General features: G+C 35.6%; 1 protein-coding gene across 1 annotated transcript in view; it reads right to left on the bottom strand.

Moving 5' to 3' along the window:
* Nucleotides 1–27,454, bottom strand: part of COL24A1 (collagen type XXIV alpha 1 chain) — a 151,166-nt gene that overhangs the window by 73,500 nt on the left and 50,212 nt on the right. Inside the window, exons 15-24 of the mRNA XM_063299869.1 lie at nt 24,734–24,787; nt 24,587–24,631; nt 24,167–24,220; nt 22,095–22,148; nt 20,914–20,967; nt 18,414–18,467; nt 7,724–7,777; nt 7,001–7,045; nt 3,470–3,523; nt 3,040–3,084 (exon numbers count right to left, since the gene is read on the bottom strand). Of these exons, the coding sequence (XP_063155939.1) occupies nt 3,040–3,084; nt 3,470–3,523; nt 7,001–7,045; nt 7,724–7,777; nt 18,414–18,467; nt 20,914–20,967; nt 22,095–22,148; nt 24,167–24,220; nt 24,587–24,631; nt 24,734–24,787 (513 nt within the window). The remainder of the gene's footprint in view (nt 1–3,039; nt 3,085–3,469; nt 3,524–7,000; nt 7,046–7,723; nt 7,778–18,413; nt 18,468–20,913; nt 20,968–22,094; nt 22,149–24,166; nt 24,221–24,586; nt 24,632–24,733; nt 24,788–27,454) is intronic.

Genomic DNA, 27,454 nt, shown 5'->3' on the forward strand with positions numbered 1-27,454 from the left:
GAAAAGGGAGTTATTTCTTTTCCCACCACATTGTTTTATATACTGCTCTGTGGCGTTCTCATTCTGGATCCAACCTGCTGGTTTAATTCTCTCTTGCTCAGTTTTTTTAATCAATCAAGTAAATTAATAATATTAAGCTGATTACTAGAGAAAACATGATGGCATGCAAATTACTTCTTCTCAGATACAAGGAGCCTCACAACAAATTGTTGATTTAAACTATTTTCTTTTATTGTAAAGGCTGATCAAAGACTGTAATAAAGATCTATATCATTACTTTTTTTTTTTAAATAGCTTTTTGTTTTGAACTTATGGGATATGCCATGCATTGAAAGATCTAACTTCAACAGCTTTTATTTAAATAGGACATATTTTATACACCAAAATGCCTGTGAAGTTCTGGATCAGACATAGTAATGAAGGAACTGAGGAATTATATATTTGTTATATGATGATGATGATGATGATGATGATGATGATGATTAGTAGTAAAAATGTCTTGAAGTTCTTGGCTAAAGGCAGAAAACAAGCAGGAAATGTACAGCAGAAGACTTGCAATAGCTCATTCCCTTCCTATTTTCACAAACTATGGTTTCTTATGATATGCAAGTCAGGGAAATAAGGGTTTAGGAAATCTGGATTACAACTAAAAGTGCTTTTAGCATCTAAATGCTTCCTGCTATTAGTAAAACCACTATTATCTTTACTGAGATGCACAATAAATCCTTCTGCAATAAAGGGGATCCAGAATAAACAGAGACCACATTTTTATTTTTATACAGGAAGATGAACTAAAGTATATTTACATTTAATCATATTTATAATAAAGGTAGTTATTGTGTATATAAATATTGACAGAACTTTTAAATTAAATAAATAAACACATACATACATACATACATACTGTAGACTTCTATAGAGTCCATAAAGAACATAAGGAATCCTTAATAAGTAGATCTTCAGAATGAGTGCTTTTTAATCCACTATATTAATTAGGACTAAGCAGCGATCTGGATTCAAAGTGGAAAAGCTGATTCAGAGCACATGAGGGTGCTCATATAACATTTGTTGGCAACTCTTAAAAGAAGCTCTAATAGAAAGACATGTTCGGTTTAATGATATGTAAGGGTGTGATCCAGATGGCTGCACAGCCCTGGTATTAATTTTATCACAGGCCTTATTACATCTAACAAGCACCTTTAAAAAAAAAATCATACGGAAGCTATTTGAGGACCTATGTTAATGGTGATGACTTCATTTAAGATTTTTTTTTAATTTTAAAAACTACTTATACTGCTACCTTGGAATAATTTATCACCAATACTGTATTACTCCTTATCAATTATTGAGTGCCTAAGTACAATATGATAAGGCAACCAAACTGGTTAACAGCATAGGTTTGCTGCCATCCTACCCTGCTCCTGCATACCACCATGACTTTAATGTGGTTAAATGTGTTATCCAAACCCAGAGGGAGTGCAATTTCCAATTAGCACAATACAGACTCTGTAAACAACAAATTCTGGTTTATTATGATCACAAATGAGTCCAGACCAAATTTAGAAGCCACCCTTAGCCACACGAAAGTGAAAAGACATGAGGGGTGATTAAATATGACAGTCCAGGCATTCCCTTTTAATTAATCTTAGCTGGATTAACATGTGGTATGAACCAGGTCATTCAAATCCATAATGAACTTGTATTTCATTCAATTATGAGGATTATTTCTAGTTTTGTTGACCTCATACAGAGTCCTGTGCCACCGACTGAGCAACACATCCTGTGGCACTGTAGTACAATAGCAGCTTTGCCAGTGAAATCATAAATACTGTACAAAAGCCATTTACAATGATAGCTTTCCAGGAACAAGGATTTTTTTTCCTCTTAAGAAAAATGGTGGAATAATAATATGAGATGCATTCCTTTTGGGCACACTGCTGGTCCATCCTCTGAATGAATGTGGTGAGGCATTCATACACAGGATCTTCAGTGAAGACAGTCTCACTAATATGTAGATAAACAGCAGTGAGGACCCACAGTGTACCTCTACAGCAATTTTAAGTAATGCATAAATGTAAGAAATAATAAGGCAAAGAAAGCAAGCACATGTCCATTCAAATAAGAACGGGCATTCCAGAAAGATACTTTATACCTGCATTCTGAAACATGGTGGTAACTAAGTAGGCAGTGCCACATGGTTTATATGAATGAAAATAAAGTTCAGTCCTTTACTATATATTTTTTCAAAGTCAGTTTCCACTTCAATGGTTCTGTAATCCTATTGTATATGCCTCTTTAGTTATTTTTTATTTCTAGTTAGATTTTACATGTGAAGACAGTAAAAGAGTATCATAGCATTTTAACAAACTGAGATACACTCATACTATATAATGAGATGTACTCCTTAAAATAGATTTGTGTTATAATTTCTATGGTGACATATGCATTTCACTGAACAGTGTGAGATAATGAAAGAAACTAAAACCAATTTACAAACGGAGAGCCAGTTTGATCTAGTGGTTAAGACACCAGGCTAGAAACCAGGAGATTGTGAGTTCTAGTCCCGCCTTAGGCAGGAAAGCCAGCTGGGTGACTTTGGGCCACTCACTCTCTCTCAGCCCAACTCACCTCACAGGGATTTTGTTGTGGGGAAAATAGGAGCAGAAAGGAGTAATAGGTATGTTCACCACCTTGAGTTATTTATAGATGATGATGGTGGTGGTGGTGGTGATGGTGATGGCAGGATTAAAAAAGGGTGCTCCATCCACAGCACAGAATTTCCACTTGGCTCACAAACATACATTTCCTTCTCTGACTTTGTACCACTAAGTGCAAATTACTTGAACTCTGGGAATATTACTCAGAGCTTGAATATTACTGGGGTGGGTGTGGAATTCCACACAGATCTATTCAATCAGTTGTGGCTGCATTTTGATAGGAACATGAAGCTTCAATTTAAGTCCATAGCACATCATAACTAAGCAATTATAGACAAATGAAAATGCATCAGCTTAGAAATAGAAAATAGTTTATTCTTACTGTTTCCCCAGTTTTCCCAAGAACTCCTTGATCTCCTGTTTCTCCCTGTCGTTTTTAAAAATATAAGATTTTATTTTAAAAAACATGCAATTTTAAATATTTCCCTGTTGCATATAGGTCCCATTGTTTTCTGTACTCCAGCACTTTTATCAACAGCTAGAAAAATATTATTTGCTTCTATAAAACCTTTCCACATACCACATTAACCCAACTGTATGATCAGAATCAAGCCAGGGTTATTTTGAGTCTCTTTCTCAGTCTCACCTTGCCAGGGCTGAAATGTCATTTATTGTCTTTTATCTGCTAACAGTTCTTGCACTCCTTCACTAACATTATTTGGGCCTTCTTCTATAACTATTCACACACCAACAATTCAAATTCAGACCTTTTTTTTTAACAAGAGTAAATACCAGAAATAACTTCAGCCTACCTTCAGACCTTCTAATCCTGGTTCACCTGCATCACCTTTCTTTCCAGGTTTCCCCTATAATCAAACAAAGAAGTGATTCTGCTTTTTAAACCCTTTCAATACAGATTTCATTAAATCACTGACAATCAGATTTGCATCATGCTTGATACAAACTATTAGAGTGATATATTTTGTGAGCCGAAATATATACCATCTGCATAGATAAAGTTCCTTCAACTTTTCTTTCAACAAAAACATCTGGAGAAAATTGCAGTTACATATTTTAAGTGGAGAACTTGTTCACTTTTTCCCCATGAGGTATTTTTCTGGCCATTTCTAAATGCTGATATACAAGGACTGTGTGTGCGTTTGTGCGTGACATGGCAGAAATTTCAAAAGGGAAATTGTTCCTCAGAAAAAGAGCTAAAAAGCTGCTGCTTCAAAATTTCTCACTCAAGATTGCATTCTCCTACTGATCTCACTCATTAATAGAAATGGCAGGATATCCAATTTGCAGCTACACATCACGTACAGGCTGACTCATAAAGTAGGTTCTCACAGGAAATCTGTTGTTGAGGACACTTATTTTCATGTCTTATAATGTCCACTCTATTGTGACTGCTTTATGTTCTTGATGCTACCTAGAAGACACTGTCTAGCCAATAACAGTCACTCATAAACATTTTTTTAAAATAATCTTTCTTATAATGGTAATTCTAAAGCATTAATGTTTAGACCAAATCTGCAGCAAACAAAATAATGTAAGATTTCAAGTAAATGTGTTTTGGATAAGGCTGAAGAAGTATACAGACCAATCAAAGGAAACTGCTGACAACACGAAGTTAAGCTAATGGATAATATGCTCTTAAATGTTCAACGATCTCAAGAGTTTACTCAACTATCTTTCAATTCCTTCTTCCTTTGCCCATTTCTCTTTGTCAGCATTTCAAGTCTTGCACTTTACAGTGCTGACTTTAATTAGATATTAGACAATGATCTCAAAACTAGCTTATTTAATTGAAAGAAGTAGTCTTTCTCAGTCTATCAGTTATGAAAGGAAAACACAGAAGAACTCACTCAAGCGCTATTTGTTAGCCTTTCAAAGGCAAGTGGTAGTAACTATTATAGAACATTTAATTTTTTTTAAGAAGCGTTGCTCATTTAACTGACAATGGGAACAGATGCACATACATGGATTAAGAGTTTCCAAAAGTAAAGCCACCATTAATCTGAAAATAGAGCTCCCAGAAGGCCAAAGTAGTGAGGGGATCAAACTCTTTTCCGGCTTCACAAGTGAAAAGAAATGCATAACAATAAATTGAATCCTGCCTCAGCTACTGCTTTGCCTTTCTTAAATTCATCCATTTTTCAAAAATAAAACATTGTTCTATGTTAACTGCAAAAAAATTTGCAGCATTTTAATAGGCAATCTTTCTCAGCCACGTTTCGAGATGTCAGGAATACAGATTAACTGTAGTCTGTTGCTGGAATTTTGGAATATATTGAAGATTTTTAATTTGATAGATGGAAATTCAGCCCCAAATGGAAAATTGTATTGAAATGTGAATGCTTTAAACCTGGACTGAATTTCATTTTGTAACTTCAAGAATATACCTCTGTGATGCATTATCTATATTCCTTTTAATACCTCTAAGTATTCAGGATCATTTAAGGATGTAACAATATAAATGAGTGGAGAAAAGTAGCTTCAGATAAGGAAAACATCTATTGATTAGATTCATAATATATTAAAAAAAAACACATAAGTAAAACAATTAATAATTTGCCAGGGACCCCTAAATTGTATAGTACAAATAACTGATATACATTCTGAATAAATTAAGCTGTACAACTTTCTCTGAGAAAGAATCTAAGTTCCAGTTAAAAGCATTTCAGTCACTGGGCAGGGGGAAGGGAAGAGAACTTGAGAAGAATGTGGATTCAACAGGGCTAATTATCCATCAAATGGTATGTTTTTTTGAAACATTAATAAATGTGAAAGAGGAGAGGAGGATACCAGAAATACATAGATTTTTTAAGATGTATATAGAAAGGTAGGGTATATTAAGAGAAAATATATGTAGTAAAGCAAACAAAAGTAAAATCAGTGAAACATGTAGTTACATTCTGTTCCATAAAAAGGACTAGGTAAGCCAATGTCATGTGGATATTTTAGACTATGAATAACAGCAGTCCTAGCCTATAAGGCTAAGGGGAAGGAATTATGGGAATTAGACATAATATCAAGTCCTGCAAAAGCACCTGATATATTAAACAAACCCCAGAACAAATAGGTTTGGTATCAGTTTGGGAGAAGGATTTCAAAAAGTATTTTCCAAAAAGGAGCTCAGACGCTAACTTTACAACAGTTATCTAACCTGAAATGTATTGGTGGAACATTTAATTTTCAAAATAACTACATATACAACGAAGATGTAATCTTTTGCAGTGATTTGTATACTGCCTACAGAAACATTTTTGCAGCAGCAAGGAAAAATATATGCCACCTATATTTTGAGAGAGCGGTACTGTAAGGGTATGCGGGAATGACCTTGGGAGGCAGAGGAAAGAGCCCAGGCCAGGGCAATGGTCAAATAAGAGGCAGCTGAGTTTGCAGACGGAATGGGGGCATGGCAAATATCTCAGAAGGGACCCTCCCTAGTTTCTTGGGCTGTAAAGGTGACGGGGAAAATGTACTTTCAGATTTGCAAGATTCCGCTAATGTAATCTTATAATAAGGTGGAGCTAGTGATTCTGGGTGTGCTTCTTGTCTGGACTACCTTGCAAGGCTGACAGGTACCCACTCAGCAACTCAAAAGAGAATGAATATTTAGAAACTGAGATGTTTGAATCAACTCCTTAGACAGTAAAGATCCTTATTTAGCATTATCATCAAGAGAGATCAAAAAAAGAAAAAAGGTTACAAGAAATTTTTTAAAAATTATGTACAAGAACTAGGAAAGAACTGAGAAACTGAATCTGTAGATATTTGGAAGATAGGACAATGGCAAACTATATGTATGGGGCAATGGAGGAGTGCAGAATGGCAAGAAAACACATTCCATCTAAATATTAAGAGAAAATTCTTCAAGTGATAATTGGCACATAATGTAATCTCTTGTCTTCTTTTTCAGTAGAGATATTTCAGCCTAGGCTACACAGATAAAGTACCAGCATCCTGCACTACAAATCATAAATGTTTTCATGGCCCTGTTGTAAACAAGATAGTCACTACATTTCTATATTATCCTTCTTCTGAGGAACTAAGAGTAGCTACTGAGTCTCCCTATAAACCTTTTAGGTAGTTAGGCTGCCAGATAATGACCTTAGAAAATTATTTTATGAGTCACACAACTAGATTTGAAAGCAATTTTCCTACTGCCAACCTCACTCCTCTTCCCATTTAACTATATAGAGATATTATGACCATTTTCAGTCACAAAAATGAACACGATAGAACATATATACAAATCATGTTGCCTACCTCTTCCTAATTTTGGCTTTCAATATCTCACCTGATGAAGTTCTAAAATGAAAATTTTCAGTTCTTACCCTTGGTCCAGTTACTCCAATAGGCCCAACAGGTCCTTCTTCTCCCTAAAACAAAAGGTCAACCATTTTTTCTTGGATATTATATTTACTGTAGGCACCTTTTTGATGTAATATTGAACACCTGAATGGGACTACATATATACTTAAAATTTGAGAGATTACAAAATAACAATTAACTCATAAGTATATATCTATATAGGAGTAAATCTCATTGGATTCAGTGGGACTTATTTCTGGGTAGAGACATGTAATATTGTTTTGTGCATTATCAATAGTTACAAATTCAGATACAGTATAATGCTACATGTCTAAATTTACTTATCCAGTATGTAATTGGACTTCTTTGGCATGCTTTAGATAAACTGCTATGGATTCAGTTTTAAAAGAAATTACTGTATATGTCTCCTTTTTTTCATATAATTTATCTTTTACTGGGTGGACGTTAAAATGTTATACACTCAACAGCATATGTTTTTAATATATATCTTCTTCAGAATGCAAAACACAATTCTCCCTAATGTGTGTAAGCTGAAAGATCCAGTTCATTTAAACATTGTACAGGAACCACTGAAACAAATAAGTTGTTGATGGGCCACAGTTCATACTTAACACCTGCCAGAGAGAAAGTTGGTACCTTTGCAAGTTAAAAATAAAATCAATCACGTTGGACTGGATCCCAGTTCTAAGAACAAAAGTGTGTTGTTAAAAGAACAATCATCTTACCTCAACTCCTTTGGGACCAGGTGGACCCAGAGGACCTCTGTCACCTAGAAATCCCTAAATAACACAAATCATAAGATTAATGAACAGACATCCTACTGCAGAAAGGATAGAGGAGTATGAGGATTAAAGGGAAGAAACACAAGTTTCATTGATTTCCCCAGTTTTATGTTATTATTTCTCTTAGGAAGCCTTAACTAATAAATCAATAGCCATTTGAGCTTCTTTGTAAAAGTACAATACGCAGTTATGCACATGTGCATTCCAATTATGTGTTAAAAGTTTACAATGGAAAACTACTTAAATAGAGAGGGGGTAAACTGTAATCATTTCCTGCTGAAACCATTCATCTTGGATTAGGTATTTGCATTAATTTTTATTTTTCTCATTGCAGGTGGGTAAGCAGCTGCAAAGGGCTTATTCTGATCATAAAAACAGCAACAGATAAAGAATTAATCATTATCTCCCACTAGCAGCACTTCAGCAGTAACATCTGCGGTCAAGAGTGTATAGCCTAAAAAAAGTGAGGTGAGCAATCACAGATGTTTTAGCATCATATAAAAGTGAGCCCTAAATGAGACTGCATTAAGAAATATGAAATTAAATCAGTGTATGAGCTAGGTTTTTAGATTTCCTTTTCCCCTCCCTTTTATATAAACCATCCACTACCTTTCTAGTATACTTAAGAAAAAAACAGCAAGAAAGCTTTGCTAACTTCTTCTTAGATACACAGACTTTAGGTTGCTATTCTACGAATCTTCTCACTACAGTATACACTTTTGCCATTCATATGAATAATAACCTATCATGGTATAATCTCTGTCTCAACCTCCCCCCCCCCCCATATAAATGCCATAAAACAGGCTAAGAGTTGTCCAACACTGGTTTGACAATGAAGTACTGAAGACTCTTTTCTCTGAGGATTTATGCAGATTGAACTGATTAATCCACTCACATGCATATGACTGACCCCCCGAAATTATTAATTACGTGCCATCAAGTTGTCGTCAACTCTTAGTAACCACACAGATAGATTTTCTCCATGATAATCCTTCCCTAACCCAGTTGTTCAGCAATTGTTATGGGGCACTCATTGCTGTTGGAAATGTTAACAAATCAGCATGCCTCAATTAGCATGTAAATTGAGTTTGTTTCCAGGATGAAACTCTCCATGCTTGTTAGAGGAAGCTGTTTGTTGCCACTCCCACTTCCTCTCTCTCTCTCTTCCTCCTTCTTCACCACCTGAAGAGAAGCATGTTTTGCTTCTCTCTCCATCTTGGGCCATGTGGTCAGCCTAAGAAAAGAAACTTTCCCCCCCTTTTCTCCATGCAGCCCTTAGCAGCAATGAGGGCTAAGGGTGAATTAAGTTTAGGGAAAAAGCAGAACAAAGATGTCATCCTTTCTGAACGGAAATGTAACTGGACCAAAAATAAAATCAGCAAGACTCTTTTTACTTTGAACCTACTTTGTCTAAGCGTGTAATTCTTTATGCTTGGGAGGACTGAGTGTATAAGATCAATAACCTGTGTTTCTCTGACATGCTCATTAAAGCTATTTAAGATAATATTCTTTTTCTGTGCGCAGCTTCTCCACCATGTTAAGCTCTGCTCCATTCAGTGGTCCTAGCTGTCCACTAATTGCTTCAATTGCTACCATAACTGAGTTTATCCACCTTGCTGCTGGTCGTCCTCTTCTCTTTCCTTCCACCTTTCCCAGCATTAGAACTTTCTCCAGAGAGCCAGGTCTTCACATAATGCATCCATTATTTTTGTTCCACCATTTTTTTGTTGGGATTAATGGACAGACAAATACAAAATACAAAAAAGCTATGGAAGGTTATTTTTATATATGATCACTGCTGTGAGACAACTATATGTGCAAAAATGGAAAGATTCTGATATACCCACAACAGAGGAATGGTTGGTGAAGAAGACAGAACTAACAGAGATGGCAAAATTGTTTGCTTAGAGGAAGATCAACTACCACATATATTAGTGACTGGAAACCCCTCATGGACTTTTTGCTGGAAAAAAAATGAACAGATAATTTATGGATTTGATGATTAGAAAGGGTAGATTAAGGAAAGAAGGAAACTTTGATGTGACCTTAGAGAGAGAGGGTAAAATATAAATGTACTTATAACTGCTGTTAAGAAGATTGAAAGCCATTTCTTTATTATTCTTTCTTTTTTTTCTTTTTCCTCCTTTTCTACCTCTTTTTATTTCTTTTTCATTTTTCTATTACTTTTCTGAATTTCTCTATCTTCTAACTTAATATTTGTATTGTTTTTACTCTCTGGAAAAACTTATTTAATAAAAATTATATATATATATATATATATAGAGAGAGAGAGAGAGAGAGAGAGAGAGAGAGAAGGGAGAGAGACTTCTGGTGGGGGCATGGCGTACTGAACAGCTGTGCTCAGCGGGCAGAACTGACAACGCGGAGCTTTTTCAGGCTCAGGCAGGTTTTTTCTGAAGCCCAGGAGTGTTTTTCTGGACAAAGGAACACCTGGAATCACCCCATCTGTCCTCTGGATGGCTGCTTGCAGTCAGAAGATCACAAACAGCATTCGTGCTCAACTGGTAAAAGCTAGCCGGGAGGCTGGAACATCACCATTTCCAAGCCGCGCTGTAGCCTTAAAAGGACTCTAAGACTGGCCACCCATTTCTAAATCACCCAATTTATATTTCTTTTAAGTACATGTACCCTAAGAGAAGTGGGTTCTCTTGGTGCTTATTGTTATTTTTGGGATTAATTTTTTAAAAAAAATATTTTTATGTTTTGGACTTTATTTTCCCTCCAAATATTAAGGAGGATTGAGAGTAAATAATTGTCTCCCTGTTATTATTTTTGTACTAAATTGGAAGATATTAGCATTTTCCTACTTGTTGAATCGGCTATTTCAAACTTTCAGTTTTCCGCTTCTACTTTCCCTGGGGAATTGTCTGCATATCTCACTTTCACTTATATAAGCACATTCTGGAATTCTTTCCTAGCTTTGACTTTCATTGGTTAAGCTCCTAATCTACTGCTTGAGACATGAAGGATTTTAAACAGATTTTCTCTGACTTCTACCAAGATTTTAAACAGATTCTTTCTGATTCTACCAAGTTTTTATGCAAGGCATTCAGAACATGGTGGAAAATATGAGGTCTAAAATGTGTCATCTGGTTGGGGATGTTGTGGATGAAACTGAGGAATTTAACAGCGACAGAAAGGTCTCTTCTAAGAGTGAGATCGGGACTTCTGTTGAAGTACTGGATGAAGATCAGATAGTTGAGTAGGAGAAATTTAAGGGAGAGAATGAGTTGCAAGCCATAAGTGAAACTGATCTTCTGATGTAATGCCATGGAAAAGAAGGGGTTATTATGTATGGGAGGCCTCCTGAAGAGAAGTTGTTGAGGGGGGCAATTGGGCTGTTCGATTTTTTAAGGAAGAAAGCTCTGTGCATATTGTGGGGATATGTAAATGCTCTGGTTTGTTTTGAAGTGGGATAAGGATTTAAGGATATTTATCTGGATTGCTTTTAGGGTTTGGCTGACTTCATTTATCTTTTAACAATTTGGATTAAGATTATTAAGTATAATAAAATAATAATAAATGTCTATCTGGATGGTTTTGGGTTTAAAATGATGAAGATTATTAAAATTGTTATATTATTAAGTACAATGGCAGACAATTTATATGTTTTTTTAGTTTGATCTTTATTATAGTAGACAGGAATGTATAGAATAGTAGTAGGAAGGAAATAATTAAATAAATGTTATCTTGGGGGGGGGGAAGTTGATTAGGAGGTTTATATATATATTTCTTTTAATACAAGGGGAGAGAGCAACTGTATTTAGTGATCTTTATAATGTGCCAATGGAATGATTTATAGAAATAATGTGATTTTGGTTTAATATAGAGTAAGGGATTGATTATGGTAAATTGTTATATATCCTTGCTGTTAAAAGTCAGAAGTCACCTCTTTTTTTAATTTTGAAAATTTTTCCCTTGTGTTTCTACACTTTTTTAGTTTTTTTTCTTTCTAGTTTTTTTGTTTTTCTGTAGCTTTTATCTTTGCTTGAAACTTAATAAAATTCTTATAAAAAATAAAGATTGATAAAATAAACGAGGGGAGACTATACAGCCTTGTCCCACTCCTTTGCCAACCTGGAACCAGTCTGTTTCACCATGTTCTGTTTGTACTGTGGCTTCCTGACCTGTATGTAAGTTTCTCACAAGGGCCATAAGACGTTCTGGGATTCCCATTTTTCTGAGCACTTTCCACAGCTTGACATAATTGACACGTCTTTCTATAATCAATGAAGCTGACGAAAAATACTTCTGTGTTTTTTAATCAGCTGAAATGGATTATTTTTTTCACTTAATCAAGGAGCCATCCTTCACTCTTCCTGCTTACAAGGGTTATTTTAAGTGAATATCTGAATAACCATTAACTGCTACCTCTGCAAATCTTTCCACAGTTACATGTTGACTCAGAAGTAAACCCCATGATTTTCAATGGTACTTATTTTCTCATAAGATGTAGCCTCCTCTGAATGGAAGTATCCCTCTGTCAGAGTAACAGCATGGACTGAATTAATTTTGAATTAAATGCTCACCACATAACAGAGATGGAAGAGAATAGGTAGCTCAGATTACAGCATCATTCAAGCAATATAGATAGCATCTCATCTGTGGATAGGCCTTTCGGCTCTAGCAGAGATTTAAATAGTTTTTATACAACTCAGAGTACACTGACTCAATGTTTGGATATTATAAAATGGAAAAATTTAATCATTTCTGCTGTCCGTTTACATTAGAAACTTTACTAGTTCTATTAAAAAGTTAATGGGAAATGTACGTAACTTTGTGATGCATATATGCCTCATTTTTAAAAATAAATATCATGTTTATTAATAATTTGGAAAGAAAACCAACAGCTATTTAACAGTATTTCTAGGCTAGAATAATCTTTCTGTTCTTGACTGCTACCCATTCAGTAACTAAATCTAGATTTCACTGAGTTGTATTTAACAAGATTTGGGTCTATTCCAACAATTTTAGATCCAATATATTTTATTTCCAGCACTTTTCTGTCAGCTTCAGTCCAGAAATATATTTTAAAAGAGGTGAAGGATGCATTGTGTAGGTCACAAAAAGCAACAACAGTTGCATTTTTGACTAAATGCTTTGTAATCATTGCATAGGTTGCTTTTCTTCTTTTCTAGCAGTTGTAAAATGGAATAATATGACGTGCCCTGCTTGAGAAATATCACATGGGATTTTTTCTTTAAAATCATCAAAGAATATTCTTGGATTTGGGACTGGTTCACATCATTTATTTTGAAGAAGTACTGGAGTAGTGCTGTGATATCCACCAGGGATGGTATGGATTTCTGGCCTGGTGGTGAAAGGTGAAAGGTCCCCTGTGCAAGCACCGAGTCATGCCTGACCCTTTGGGGGGACACCGCTTTCGCAACATTTTCTTGGCAGACTACAGCGGGGTGTTTTGCCACTGCCTTCCCCCGTCGTCACCTTCCCAGGTAGTGAACACCAAACGTTTGCCCATCCTGGATATTGGAAATATGGTTTGATTAAAGAGATGGTAAATTAATTACCATGTTGGAAAAAGTCAATATGCAGAGGAATCACTGTGTAGAAAACTAACGATGAATGTAGTTTCATTTATTTTAACTTCCCTTTATACTAAGATGATTATTTCATAACTTGGTACAGTATGTTCATAATCACTGGATAACATACAGTATACCACTAAGCCAATCAAAAATGTGTAGAAATGAGATTTATCCTCAAATATATATTAGAATATACCTCCTCAGTGGTGGTACTTGAGCAAGCAAATATATGATTCTTAACAACAGCTTTAATGTAAATGACAAATATATTGCTATTTGTAAGGTGTACTGTACTGTATATTTGACAAGTACCAGGTACCCAGTTCTAAATATTAATCACTACAGAACTAAAGATAGCAGTCTGTACTTGTTCTCATCCTGATATATCCCAGCACATTTAAATAGCACTTCCACATAGTATGTTCCAGGCATATATATTTAAGGATAGAAAAATGTGCTGTAAAATGAATTAGTTAACTACAATAAGGTAGAGAGGACATGGAAAAGCCTTCTGGAATTCCAACTTCTTTACCAGCAGTGCCCACAGAAGGCATCTGTTTTTTCTTATATGCAATGAAGTAATGTGTTGCAACTGTGCATATGTATCAGGACAGGTGCATATATATTACTAGTGGGGAGGAGGATTTAAGGTCTAAACAGAGCTGGAGAATATATGTTATTTCAGTGTGTGTGCTTCTCTTGCCCCCTATTGCATCTGGGTGTTTCTGTATGCATTTTATATGTCAATTGGGACAGAGTGCATATCTTCTTTTCTGGGGTACATGACAAGGAGTGGGGGACTTGGAATGGAACAACCAGCAGGGTTTTGAAATGCTGCCCCATTGCCTCTCCCACAGGCATGGAATGGAGGATCTTTTTCAGGAATATTGTTTTCTGCAGTCCCAGCCGCATCTGGCCCATTTTTGAACTCAATCTTTCGTCAGTTTCTCCCCTGACACCAAATTTGGTCCCATTCTGTTTCATTTTCAGAGTTACCTACCAAATGATAGACAGATGGATGGATGGAGTCACAAGGCCCTTTACACATTTTTTCCACCATTCTATTGGGATGAAAGGAATAATATGAAGACCTCTTTGAGTTCAAAGTACCCACCCCTAGAATAGGATGCCAGTTCCATCTCTCATTAATATATTAATTCTTACGAATTTATTTCAAGCGTTTTTGCTCTGGTATGTAATTAAGAAGTCTTCCTAGGCAGCTTTTAAATTCAACATAGAGATTCTCACTGCTCTCAGGCTTACAGTCTAAAAGATGTGACCCATAGGGAAAAAGAATGTGGAAAGAGGAATGGAAAAAAGCCAAGCTCAGCCACCAGCTTATAAAGTTAAAACTCTTATCACACCTTGCTGAGAAGAAAAATTATTCGCAGTATAAGAGAAACAAGGTTAGCTAAATGATAACTGGGGACATTCCAAAGCCACTGTTCTCTCTCTCCAATTCTCGTCCAGCTTTGCAGCCTGAAGGACTGCTACTGAGTGACAACTGAAAGAGTTCTAAAGGAGAACAACATTGAGGATTCAGTCCTTAGTCCTTATCTTCCTTCTCTACAACTGGTGTGACTAAGTCATTCAAATTTCAATCTTTTACTTGGGAATGAATGCAAACTGCTTCTGAGTGAGCAAGCATGGTTAGAATTCTACAGTCAATTAGTTACATACATTTAAGTTGACTAATCAATTAAATCTACATAAAGCTTCCAGAAAAAAAGCATAATTTGTTTTTAAACCAGGGTTAGGCAAACCCCAACCCATATTTAACTCCCAAAGGCCTATTTTGTGGCCTGGCACAATCAATTACTTGGTACTGGTGATTTCATTTAAACTGTGATGCTAATTGTGTGTGTGTGTGTGTGTGTGTGTGTGTGCGTGCGCGCACACCTTCGAGTCAGTGTTGACTCCTGGAGATTGCCTGGAGTAGTCCCTGCAGTTTTCTTGGCAAAGATTTTTAGAAGCCGTTTGCCATTGCCTTCTTTCTAGGGCTGAGAGAGAATGACTGGACCAAGGTCACCCAGCTGGCTTTTGCCTAAGGTGGGACTAGGACTCACAGTGTCCTGGTTTCTAGCCTGGTGCCTTTAACTACTACACCAGACTGGCTCCCTGGTGTAGAGAGCCAGAACAGCAAACTGTCTATGGGACCCACATGCTAAACTCCAATCAGTAGCACATCTACGAACATCCAGATTCCCAGACCGCCAAAACTGAAGAGTTTGGCTAGACCCTTCCACCACTGTCCCATGTGGAAGTGGTCTGCACCAGAGCTACCAAGGCCAGGACTGTTGACCATTTGTAGTCAAATGGTTTAAAGCATGTTACTAGCCTGGTGCTAATAACACGCTTTAAATGAATTAACCTAACTGTTAGGAGTGTATGCAACCCTAATGCCAGGACGTTTGTTACAAAGGCTGCAAGCTGCCTCATTTCTGATGTTGCTCTTGTGATACAGAAATTGGAAAGTTTACCTGAAAGTACAACCCAAGAGAAAACAAATACAGCCTAAATAACCTCTTAAAAATTAATTAAACTATATTAGAGGATTGATGATAAAAGAGCTAAACACTTTCCCAAATGTGCTTTACAAGCTGAATTGTGAAGACAGTGATTGGAAGAAAATGGCATTATGAAATATAAATCTCATTTATAAGTCTCATTCCTAAGAGTCAATATTTTACATTAGTGTTAATATAAATGGTTTTGTCATGCTTTTCTGGCAGTTAGCGTATGTTTAACTTCTACAGAAATTTCAAGGGAGAAGAATGAGGAAAAGAGTTTAGCAAAACAGTCTTCTAAAAATAAAAGACAGAAGAAACTCTACAAAACCTCAGTCAGTACATGACATCTGGGAGCACTAAAGCTCAACATTTCCAGTTTCATGTAGGCCTGGGACCTCTGATTATGGACTCTGCAAAAGCTTTTCCATTTAGGTAATATTCATCTCAAATGTAAGCCACCAATTTTCTCTAATTAAAGACCATACTTTCCATTTATGAGAGCCAAGAGTTACAGAGAAAAGACCCTTCATACAAGTCATTCCTGCATCAAATAAAACTTTCAGCTTCCAGCTAAATAATCAGAGTTCTGGCTGTGGCTTTTGATTAGCAACCAACCAGCACAGCAGGATTTGGGATAGCATACTGAATATTTAGTAGGAAAAATATGCATCATTGAGTTTGCACAATGGTTAATATTAGAGTAAACTGTTGTTAAAGAGAACAATTTATGTCTAAAATAGTCTAAAATAAAGAATATAAGACATTATGGTAGCAGTCTACATACAGAGGCATCCATGGGGAGGCAAATATCAAAATGACTACTACATCATTGCAATGCAAGCTGTATCATTTTTGTATGTGATCGTAGCATCACACATACTGTATACGTAAGTGGCAGAGCTTGTGCTACAACGCTCATTTCATCCATTTTTGGAGTATTCCGAAATATTTGGTGATATGCTATTTCTAGCAGGTGTGATTGTGAGTTTTTGTTCCAATCAGATTTTGAAATAGAGCAAATGGGCTATTTACTTTTTCTACAGTTCATAAAGAAAAAATGAAAATCTGAAAAATAAGCCACTGAAAATTGTCTACAGCAGTAATTAGTATTTAAAATATTAATGTTAATACATCAGGGGAATTTGCATTTTAAAAACCCCTATCAGGGAATTACATGTTATAAAATAAATCAGAGTGATTTGCAATAATGTAAAGAGATATCAGCAAATTTGAGAGCCAGTTTGGTGTAATGGTTAAGGCATCAGGCTAGAAACTGGGAGACCATGAGTTCTAGTCCTGCCTTAGGCACAAAGCGAGCTGGGTGACCTTGGGATAGTCACTTTCTCTCAGCCCTAGGAAGGAGGCAATGGCAAACCACTTCTGAAAAACCTTGCCAAGAAAACTGCAGGGACTTGTCCAGGTAGTCTCCGAAAATCGGACACAATTGAACAGATGTTTTTTTAAAAGGGGAGTATCAGCAAATTTATATTAATAATCATTTAATTAGATAAAGATGTGTCGAAATGACATCACAAGCATAACCAGTTACACAATTTTCTATGAAGCTGTTAAAAAATCTGTAAGAAAAAAACTGCATACTGGAATACTAGTAATAGTGTCCTAATTATACAGGCTGGCAAGCAGACTGAATTTTGGGGGATTTGCCTGGCCTGAACCAGAAATTCCATTGAAGATACCATTAAGAGACTTTGAACTGAATTTAGATTTTCAAATCACTATAATCATATACCAAACATTAAATCTAGCTAAATTGGGCTTGATTAAAATATAACCAGAATTATTTTGATTTTCCTGTCATCACTTGACCCCAGAAGCCTATTAAGAAAAAATAAACCCAAGAAGAATCTGATTACAGTTAGCCATCATTCCTTCCTAAAATGTTATCTTGAAGAGGCACATTCTATTTTGCTGCAGTTCAAAGGCTGCAAAGGCTGCTCGGATTTAGATTCACTTTTCCCTTACATCACCATCTTTGCAGCACCACCTATGGCTAATACAGAGCAGTTGTCTCAGTGTGATAAAATCCAGAGGTATTAATCCTCAAGAGCGAATTGCCTACTGAATGTATAGCTGGAACGGTACTGAAAGGTCTATAATGTATAAGATACATTCTCTTTGTGACGCAAATGGGCTTTTAGAAAAATAGCAAAAATGGGGTCTTATTGAACAGTATGTCCCCTCTTCGTCCCAGCTTGTTTTATTACAGCCTTTTCCAACTTGGCACCCTCCAGATGTACTGGGGTATAACTCATCTCATAGCTAGGTAGCATGATAGGGGTTGTGGTCCAACACATTTGGAAGGAACTGACTTAGACAATATTGATCTAACAAGATCCAGCTGCTGGGCTTTTCTCATATTGCTTCAGCTGTACATACAGATCAGCAATTTTTCAACTCCTTTGAAGTTGATTTCTCAACTCCTTTGAAGCAAGCAGCAAAAAGATTGCAAAATCAGTAATACATGTCTTCCTTCTACAAATTTACTTGCTGCATTTAATTACAAAGAATGTAAATTAAAGTTTCAGATATTCTTACCTTTGGGCCTTCTGGACCATTTGGACCTGGAACACCGATATCTCCCGGAAAACCCTAGGACCAAATAAACAAACATGAAAGCAAACTATGAACACAATACAATAATCATTTTATTCAAGAACTTAAGGGAAAGCTGAGAATTTGTTATGCATTTATTTATATATAAATTTCACACACACACACACACACAAAACTATTAAGCCTATCTTTCTCTAAAACATAGCAGCTATCTTAGGTATCTTTTTCTATTCTTTTCCTTTCTTTTTAGTTGCAGTACATACAGTGAAAAATCAACTATTTTACTATAGAAAGGGATCCAATCAATCTTGAAACATTCTAGATGCTGATCTGCAGCTTGTCCGGGCGTAAATATGGCCCATGAAGATTACAGATTCCTTGTGATCACACATCAAAGGTCCCTTTTTAGCCACTTTTTCTCACTAACAGGTAACTGGCTACATCAAATATTGCATTTAAATCCTTGATTATGACATCTCTCTCTCTGATTTAGAAAGCACTCCAGTATTAACAAATAGCATCAGTACATTAAACTCTACTTGGGAGACTTTGCTGCTACTACTTCTAAGGTACATAAATAAAAGGTTTAAATTTTCCCAAATCCTAAAGTAGAATGGTAAAATGAGGAAAATGGGCTGTATGTAATCTTCAGTTATCAGATGTGTCTTATTTTAAGGGAATGTATTTTATTTCAGAAAATGTCCATAATTCCCATGGTATCTTTTATTACTGGAATTTCATTCTGGCAACCACGCTGAAATAAACTCCTCCTTCAGAAACAACAGACAAAGTATTCTAATGAATTAAAATGTCTGTGGTATAGGTATATGAAAAGCACAGCATCTTTACAAATATTCATATATGGAATGGTTCTTAAAATTGGTTACCAAACAAGAGCTGCTATGACTATTTTATAAAAAACAAAAACCTAACAGACATTATTGGAAATTTCAAAGCTTGCAGCACTTCATCAGAACTTCCAAATATGACAGTATAAAATGCAGCATAGTTGGAAAGGAAACCTTTTTGGAACTAAATAACACAACTCAGCTAATGACTCATGCTGAAGACAGGCACTTCATTACTCTTAGCTTTTATACATATCAAACATCACTTCCTTTTATAATTCTAGAGTTCTTTTGTGTGCAAAACATATGGCAGGAGACTTCCATACAGTTTATTGTCCAGAGAGGATCCTGTGTGCCATTACAAATCAAAATAATTTATGGATCAAATAAAGTTCCTGTTGAAAACAATGACTAATGTTTTTTACTCCAAAAGCAATCTGGAGAGAAACAAGAAGCTTGTGTAGGGCAATAGAAGGGCTTCCACACTAAAAGAGAAAAAGTACTTAAAGACATGACCTGCTTTATCTGACTGAGTAGTTCCCACAAACAGGTTGAGATAGTTGCTGTTACCAGAGAGTTTAACAATAGAACATTTCTAATAATAGAAACATACAGCTGGCTTCATAAAACTCATCTGAACTGTAAATAATACAATGGCTTAAAAATGCTTCAAAAGCATTTTTAAGTAGACTCTAAGACAGTCTGGGGATATTTAATTTTCCTCCTTGAAACAGCAGACTAGTCCACCCATATTATACTAAAAACATTTCCAAAAGTTATCCAACATTACGTATCAGCCTGCTCTTTGAGAAGTATAAGCTCTCCAAACCACTTTAGACACATTAAATCAGTTGTTCCTTTCTGACCCATAGATTATGTTACATATAAGCAACTTAGTTCTATTTACTGTTTGTAAAATAATCTAGATCTTATATTTAGAACCATATTTTTAAATGTATTTCAGCAATATCATGAACAATAAACGTATACTGTATTAGCCAAACATTACATCTAGCACTATACAACCTCAATAAATATATCCACTTTTCCTGGCAGATACTGAACAATAAATGGTTTAAAATGGGAAGTCAGTGAGAACTATTTATTTCTTACATTTAAAATTATCACATTCCATCCTGGAATTCAAAAAAGGTTCCCAAGAAGTTTTCAATTCAGGCTTAGGCCTGTCTGTTTATTCTTTATTACCAATACTTTATTAATCTATTAATTATATTAATACAGGTAGTCCTTGCTTAGCAACTGCCTAGTTTAACGACCATTCAAAGTTACAGCAGTGTAAAAAAAGGGGGGGATTCTAAGTGATCCTCACATTTACAATGGTCGCAGCATCTCGCAGCTACAAGATTGCCATTTGGGCGCGTTGCTTGTGACAACCAGAGTTAACAGAGAAGGCAAAAGTAAAATCTTAAACTGTGGTCAGATGATGTTTCGTTTAATGACTGCAGTGACTCGCTTAAGAACTGAAGGGGAAGTGAAACTGTAAGCCCATTGTGGTCATGTGAAGTTTTGCTTAGTAACTGTGGCACTTAGTGACAGTGTTGCCAGTCCTAGTTGTGGTTGCTAAGCCAGGACTACCTGTATGCAAGTTCCAAAGATAATAGCTTGTCAATTACCTCAGGTCCGGGTAGGCCTGATGGTCCCTGGGGTCCTGGATCTCCCATTTTGCCCTAAAATTAGAACCTGTATTATAAATCCAAGTTTCTCTTAAGAGGTACATAAAATGAAATCCTATGTTAAAATAATGTTCCTTTTTTTATGTCCAACATTTGAATTTTGTTGATGTCAATAAGAAAATTATTTGCCTTTTGGAAATTACTGCTGGATTAAAAGAAAAATATTACAAAGAACATTAGTAGTGGTGATATTATAAAAATTAAATGCTTTCATCACTTATCTCATGGTTAAATTTAAGATCACAAGAATACAGTTATATAACTGATAAGTTCAAAACCAAAAAATTAATTTATATTGTTTGACTAAATCATTCTATGGAAGGTCTGTCTATATGATCACTAAGAGTTGACACCAACTTGAAGGCACATGATCAATCAATTTGACTAAAATTGGTTTATAAAAATAGATTTTAATACCCTTCACCAAAGACAAGTCATGAAATATTAAGGTTGCCTATTGCCTATTTTGTTAAGTGGCTCTGCTATGAAGAAAATAATATTAATTTCTGTTTAAATATTACTTGTGATTACTCTTATAAAATAGAAAACATATCTTATTCCAGTAATACATAAACAGTTTAGTTCATATAATATAGGTTTACTGGTTTGTTGGCTGGGACACACAGAAACAGAAAAAGTAGATCATAACTAAAATATTGCTATCCTTTCCCATTCATAAAACCGTATGCAGTATAATAAAATTGATTAATGCATAAAATGGAACAAAGGTTTTTGTTGTAAAACTCTAAAATAATTTCCTGTTTCTTTTTTGTACTGTTGTAATAAATTATTTTTTAATGTTTTTCAAATTTTCAACATTCCTTCTAAGAGAAGCTTACAGTTATTTTATACATATGTATTATAATTCAACATGACAGATATTATAATAATCAGAACTTCAGAACTCCTGGTTAAGAAAGACATTTGAAAACCCTTACATACATTCAGCTTAACAGCTTACAGATTTTAGTGCCGTTAGTGCTATATGTTTTTATTTACATTTCTTTTATGATATATGCCAGATAAGATTCAGTTTGCAATATTTTATATATTCTTGGTTACTAACGTGCCAATAAAGTGCTCCCAACTAAATGTTTAAACCCTAAAAGGTTAAGACGTACCGATGGGCCTGGTTTTCCTCTATTTCCTGGGAGCCCTGGCAAACCAACAGCACCCTGTGAGGGAAAAAAAAAAGAGTCAGGAGTTGCTAAAATTAAAATGAAATAAACAACTGCACGTTGCCATTAAAAACAGAAGGAAGGTGATGCTATCATTCTTTCTCAAGGAATATTTCTATTTTGGGTATAACCTTTCATCTGAAAGCCACAATTCAAGCAAAATAATGATTACTACGGTTTTTTTCATAGATACTTTCTGTTACAAATATATGTGAAAGCTATATAAGTTAGTATTTCCTTGTCTAGTTCCTTGATAGAGCCAAGCTATTTTGAGACAGACATTTTAAACAAAGAAAAATGCTTTAGCTCCTGTTCTGCTCTTACCTAACTCTGTTGTGTTAGAGGAACATAGACAGGTTGGAGTAGTAAAATACCTGTTTGGTACATCACAAATTGGATTGGAGTGCATGATTTCTCTCACTCCCATTATGTCACTCTTGGAAGAAATGCCCTATCCTATTAATCTAGCCCTGTTTTTCTTTTCTTGTCATGCATATACCATCCTGTAGAGAAATACTGGAAATGAGGATCTTAGGCTCTACCCAAGTGTATTGTTTCTAAATATGCCCATTTCCCCAGAAAAAGAGTAAGGTAAACAGTATAACAGGAGATGTTATGCAGGAGAGATTTACTTCTAATAAACTAGTATTTGTTACTGGCTATGCCCCTATGGCAGCTACTTGTAAATGGGCATTTCCCTCATTCAGCAGCATTTTTGCAAAAGTGCCAACAAAAACTCCAAATGTGCCCATCAGACCAAAAAGACCGAGGCCCCTGAATAATGTAATCATTAATAGCCTGAATAGTAACCAGAATATCGAAAGTGCAAGATCCAGCAGACTTCATGTTCCTCTCCTAGTGCTTACCACTTTTAAAGCCTTTGTGGGTCAAGAATTTTAGTGATACTATGGATATCTATTAAGTGTCAGAATGCCTTCAAGCCCCAGGGTTTTTTTTTAATTTTTTAATTTACTTATTTGCTTTAGGCAGCTGCCCAACTTAAAGTGACTCTGGGTAGCATACAATAAAAACAACAATAAACAAAGAAAAATAACCAAATAACATTAAAAAAAAGAACAACCCAACATATAAAACATAACATATAACATGATACAATATAACATCAAACATGATTATGTCATCCTACTTGTAAAGAAGCCACATTTATCTTGGAATTACACTATAGCCAGACAATATTGCAAACTCTGAAATATGAACTTCTACTGCAATTAGAATTCTAACTACACGATAGGACTGACTTATGAATAAGGTTACATTCTTAGTGATTAATGATTATAACCCAGTATCTGTGTGCGTGTATAGGTAAAGGTAAAGGTTTCCCTTGACATTAAGTCCAGTCGTGTCCAACTCTAGGGGGCGGTGCTCATCTCCGTTTCAAAGCCGAAGAGCCGGCGTTTGTCCATAGACACTTCCGTGGTCATGTGGCCGGCATGACTAAATGGAACGCCGTTACCTGCCCGCCGAAGTGGTACCTATTAATCTACTCACATTTGCATGTTTTTGAACTGCTAGGTTGGCAGGAGCTGGGACTAGCAACGGGAGCTCACCCCGCCACGTGGATTCAAACCACCGACCTTCCGATTGGCAAGCTCAGTGGTTTAACCCGCAGTGCCACTGTGTCCCTTTGTGTGCGTGTATACTGTATTATATTATATATATACAGTGTGTGTGTATGTGTGTGTTTGTGTATAAAATAAGCTTGGAGAGTGGTTCCAACAGATCCCAGGAACAACATCAGAGCTCTCTCTCCAGAAGAGTGCAGTGCTAGGAACAGCTAAGATACTGCATACAATCCTCAAACTCCCAGGCCTCTGGTAGAGGACCCGAGGTTGAGGAAGACACGTACCACCCACAGGGTGAAAAGGGAATTTTTTATATATCTCCACTTAAGCACTCACAAAGCAGTAACTTGCTGAGACTGAAACAATGGACATTACAGAGTACATACTGTAAGGTCTATATAAACTTTATAGAATGGAGCTCTTTTGAATTACCTTGTCTCCTGGATACCCCACCTCTCCTTGCTCTCCTGTAATACCTTGTTCACCCTAAAAAGGCATTATATTATATAATTTTACAATTGTATTGTATTATATTCAAAAACATAAGAGAGTTATAAATAGTATATTTTATAAAGTTCAATGAACAGAGAAATAGCAGGCTTTTTATTATTTTAGAGAGCAATATGCCGCCCTGCTGTATATATGCATAAAACTGTAGTGCCTCTAATAATTAAAGCAAATAAGACAGATCATTTTAATCATTAAAATATTAGGTGCGATCAGGAGGAATTTGTTCGCAGCAGCTTCTGATGGATAAAATTCAGATGACCTTATTAAAAAAGTCAGAAAAGGTTCTTATAGATAAAGATTCAAAGTTTTTTAAAATATTTATAATGAAACTCTTTAGATCACCTTGTCACCTTTCAATCCAGGTTGCCCCATACTCCCTGGAAGACCCTATGGAAAACAAATAATAGCACGTAAAGCCATTTCACTGCTTAGTTGCAAAAAGAATTTGCAGTAGCATCGTGGCTGCGTAATAGTTATATAATACTGTACCAGAGGTCCAGGAATTCCAGGAACTCCAGATGGTCCAACTTTTCCCACAATACCCTAAAATATAATGAATAAACCTTATAAACTAATGAAAAAAATGACGACCCTTTGCATTTCTTTTTGAGGGGATACTCTCATATCTAACATTTTTGCTTCTTATTTTTTTCCTGATCCATATTGGATTGTCCTAAAGCTAATTTAACCACAATTAAAAGCATAAGAAAGGTGGGGATATAATGATTAGACAGTGGCTCTTCCCCCGCTAAAAAAGGTCACTGTATTGCTACTGTTATTCTGGACATTTGTTCCAAGTTTAAAGAGGCTGATGAACCTCAGGATCAAGCTACAGGAAGGAATGGTATCTTCCAGCAAGGGTATTTTACTGAGTTTTTAAGGTAATGAACAATCAGGAACGCTAATCATACATTTACAAGGGACAGCTATCACCTGTTTCAGGTGAGTAAAGAGTTATACTTCTGCCTACTTAGATAGTGGATAAATAGTATTTTTTAAGTACAGCCTTTCATTGTTTGGCTAGTTTTCCACACATTATATGATAAGCTAGGAGTTTACTGGGCATATTTGAATATAGGCTTTCTCATCTGCAGGCTAGAGTAGGTCCAGCAACAAATGATTATTCTTGGATCACTAGCTCAGCCAAAGGTTCACTTTATATCTGAGCATAAACAGAGGAATGCCACTTAACTGGGCAAAATAATTTAAGTTGCTCAAGTCAGCAACAGAGCAAGTAAATTTGTCATCTAGTATCTTCCTGAAAGCCTAATAGTAGTAAGTGTTGGCATGCCTTACAACCCTTAAACACCAGATTTTGAACCACACATTTAGTTGACTACCCTAATTTCAATAAAATAGAAATTTCATGTTTTGCAACCTACACATACATTCCTTTATATTATTTTTTTCCAGAAACATCTGAAACCATTATTATTATTATTATTATTATTATTATTATTATTATTATTATTATTATTATGTTCTGTAAGGGCTACATTGGTCTTGCTTTCAGTGACTTAAATCATTATTTTATTTTTACAGTAGGATACTGGAAGCTGTCAGCTATTCTTAATTGGAACTAAATGCCGTAAATTTCACTTGGGCTTCCTTCCAAGCAAGTGTGCTTAGGATTTCAGCCATAGTTTAGATATATTGATCTGACAATGAGTTAATGCGCTTTTGTCTAGAAACAGGGAGTCTATTGTTGATGTTATGGAAAGATTCATATGGAAAAGCCCTTTGCTACCTAAAAGCCAGCTGAAATGCTCCCAACTTATGCTTGACTTATGCTCACATGTGAGCTTGGATGGAAGTGAGAAGTTACAGTAAGTAATGAAAAGGAATACATTTCCACAGAAAGGAAGGAAATACTAATATTTAGTTACATCCAAGAGAAACACATTAAAAATTCTGTCTTAGAAAGCAAAACAAGAATCCTGTGAAGAATAAAAAATATGGAACTAAAGAGCACATTATGTAACGTGATGGTTCTTGAAAATTCCTTTTATTCCTTCTAAAATAAGACTTCCATTTTCTTTGTATGGATTGATTACTGGAAATCTATATATGCTTACAAATCAAGTTGAAACAAAACATTTTACTCAAAATTCAATGTTTATGTAATTTTTAAGGATATGTTTTAGGATACCTGACCAAATGTGTACAAAAAATACAAGCTACTTTTGCCAAAGATTTTAAATGGCTTAGGTTAAACTTAGACAAATTCACTTACATTCTCTTAATCTGGAGAGCATTTTTATGCTTATGTATGCCAATAATTTTAAATATAATTTTTATTGAAGAAATGTATAACAAGATAAAAATACAAATATTAGAAAAGAAAGAAAGAAAATAAGAATAGTGAATAAATAAGAAAGGAAATGGAAATGGAAATGGAAGGAAGGAAGGGGCTTCTGATCTTTCTGACAATGGTTATAAATGCATTTATATTTTACCCTCTCTAAGGTTTCATTATAATTTCTTTCTTTCCATAAGCTACCCTTTCTAATCCTCAAATCCATAAATCACAAGTTCATTTTTCTCTTTTTTTCAGCAAAAATCCATAAGGAGTTTCCAGTCACTGATAAATGTAGTTATTGATCTTTCTCTAATCAAACAAGTTAATTTTGCCATCTCTCCTAGTTCTGTCATCTTCAGCAACCATTTCTCCACTGTGGGTATTTCAGTCTTTCCATTTTTGCGCATATAGAAGTCTGTGTATGCAGATAATATTGCTTCTTTACTGTCTTTTCTAATTTCATCACAACACAAAGACCTTTTGCAATCAGAGATTATTTTAAAAGACAGCAAAAGGAGGAAGTTGTATGCAGACACCAGAGAAACAAGTAAGTTTGGCTACAAATACCATCAGCAATTTCCAGATGCTGTTGTAATGGTTGCCTATCCCAAACACACTCAGACTCCAAAGCGCAGGCTTGAATCAAATCTGGTTTATTTAGAATAGTGTGCAAGTACAAAGAAAGCTGAGAATGAGCAGAAGCGCGCCAAATACAAAGTAAAAACCCTCGGTGTGAAAGTAAGCCCTCCCCCCATTCAACTGTTTCAAGCTCCCCATCCCAGGTGCCCCTAATGAGTTCAGCTAATCAACGGGTAAAAGACCTTGGACACCAACGATAACCCAAACACATTCCTTCGATAAGAAAACAGACATACAGCCTGGTACAAGGTTTCCCAGCAGCTCCCTCCCAA

Source organism: Candoia aspera, chromosome 3 (genome assembly GCF_035149785.1).
Source record: "Candoia aspera isolate rCanAsp1 chromosome 3, rCanAsp1.hap2, whole genome shotgun sequence".
Lineage (NCBI taxonomy): Eukaryota > Metazoa > Chordata > Lepidosauria > Squamata > Boidae > Candoia > Candoia aspera.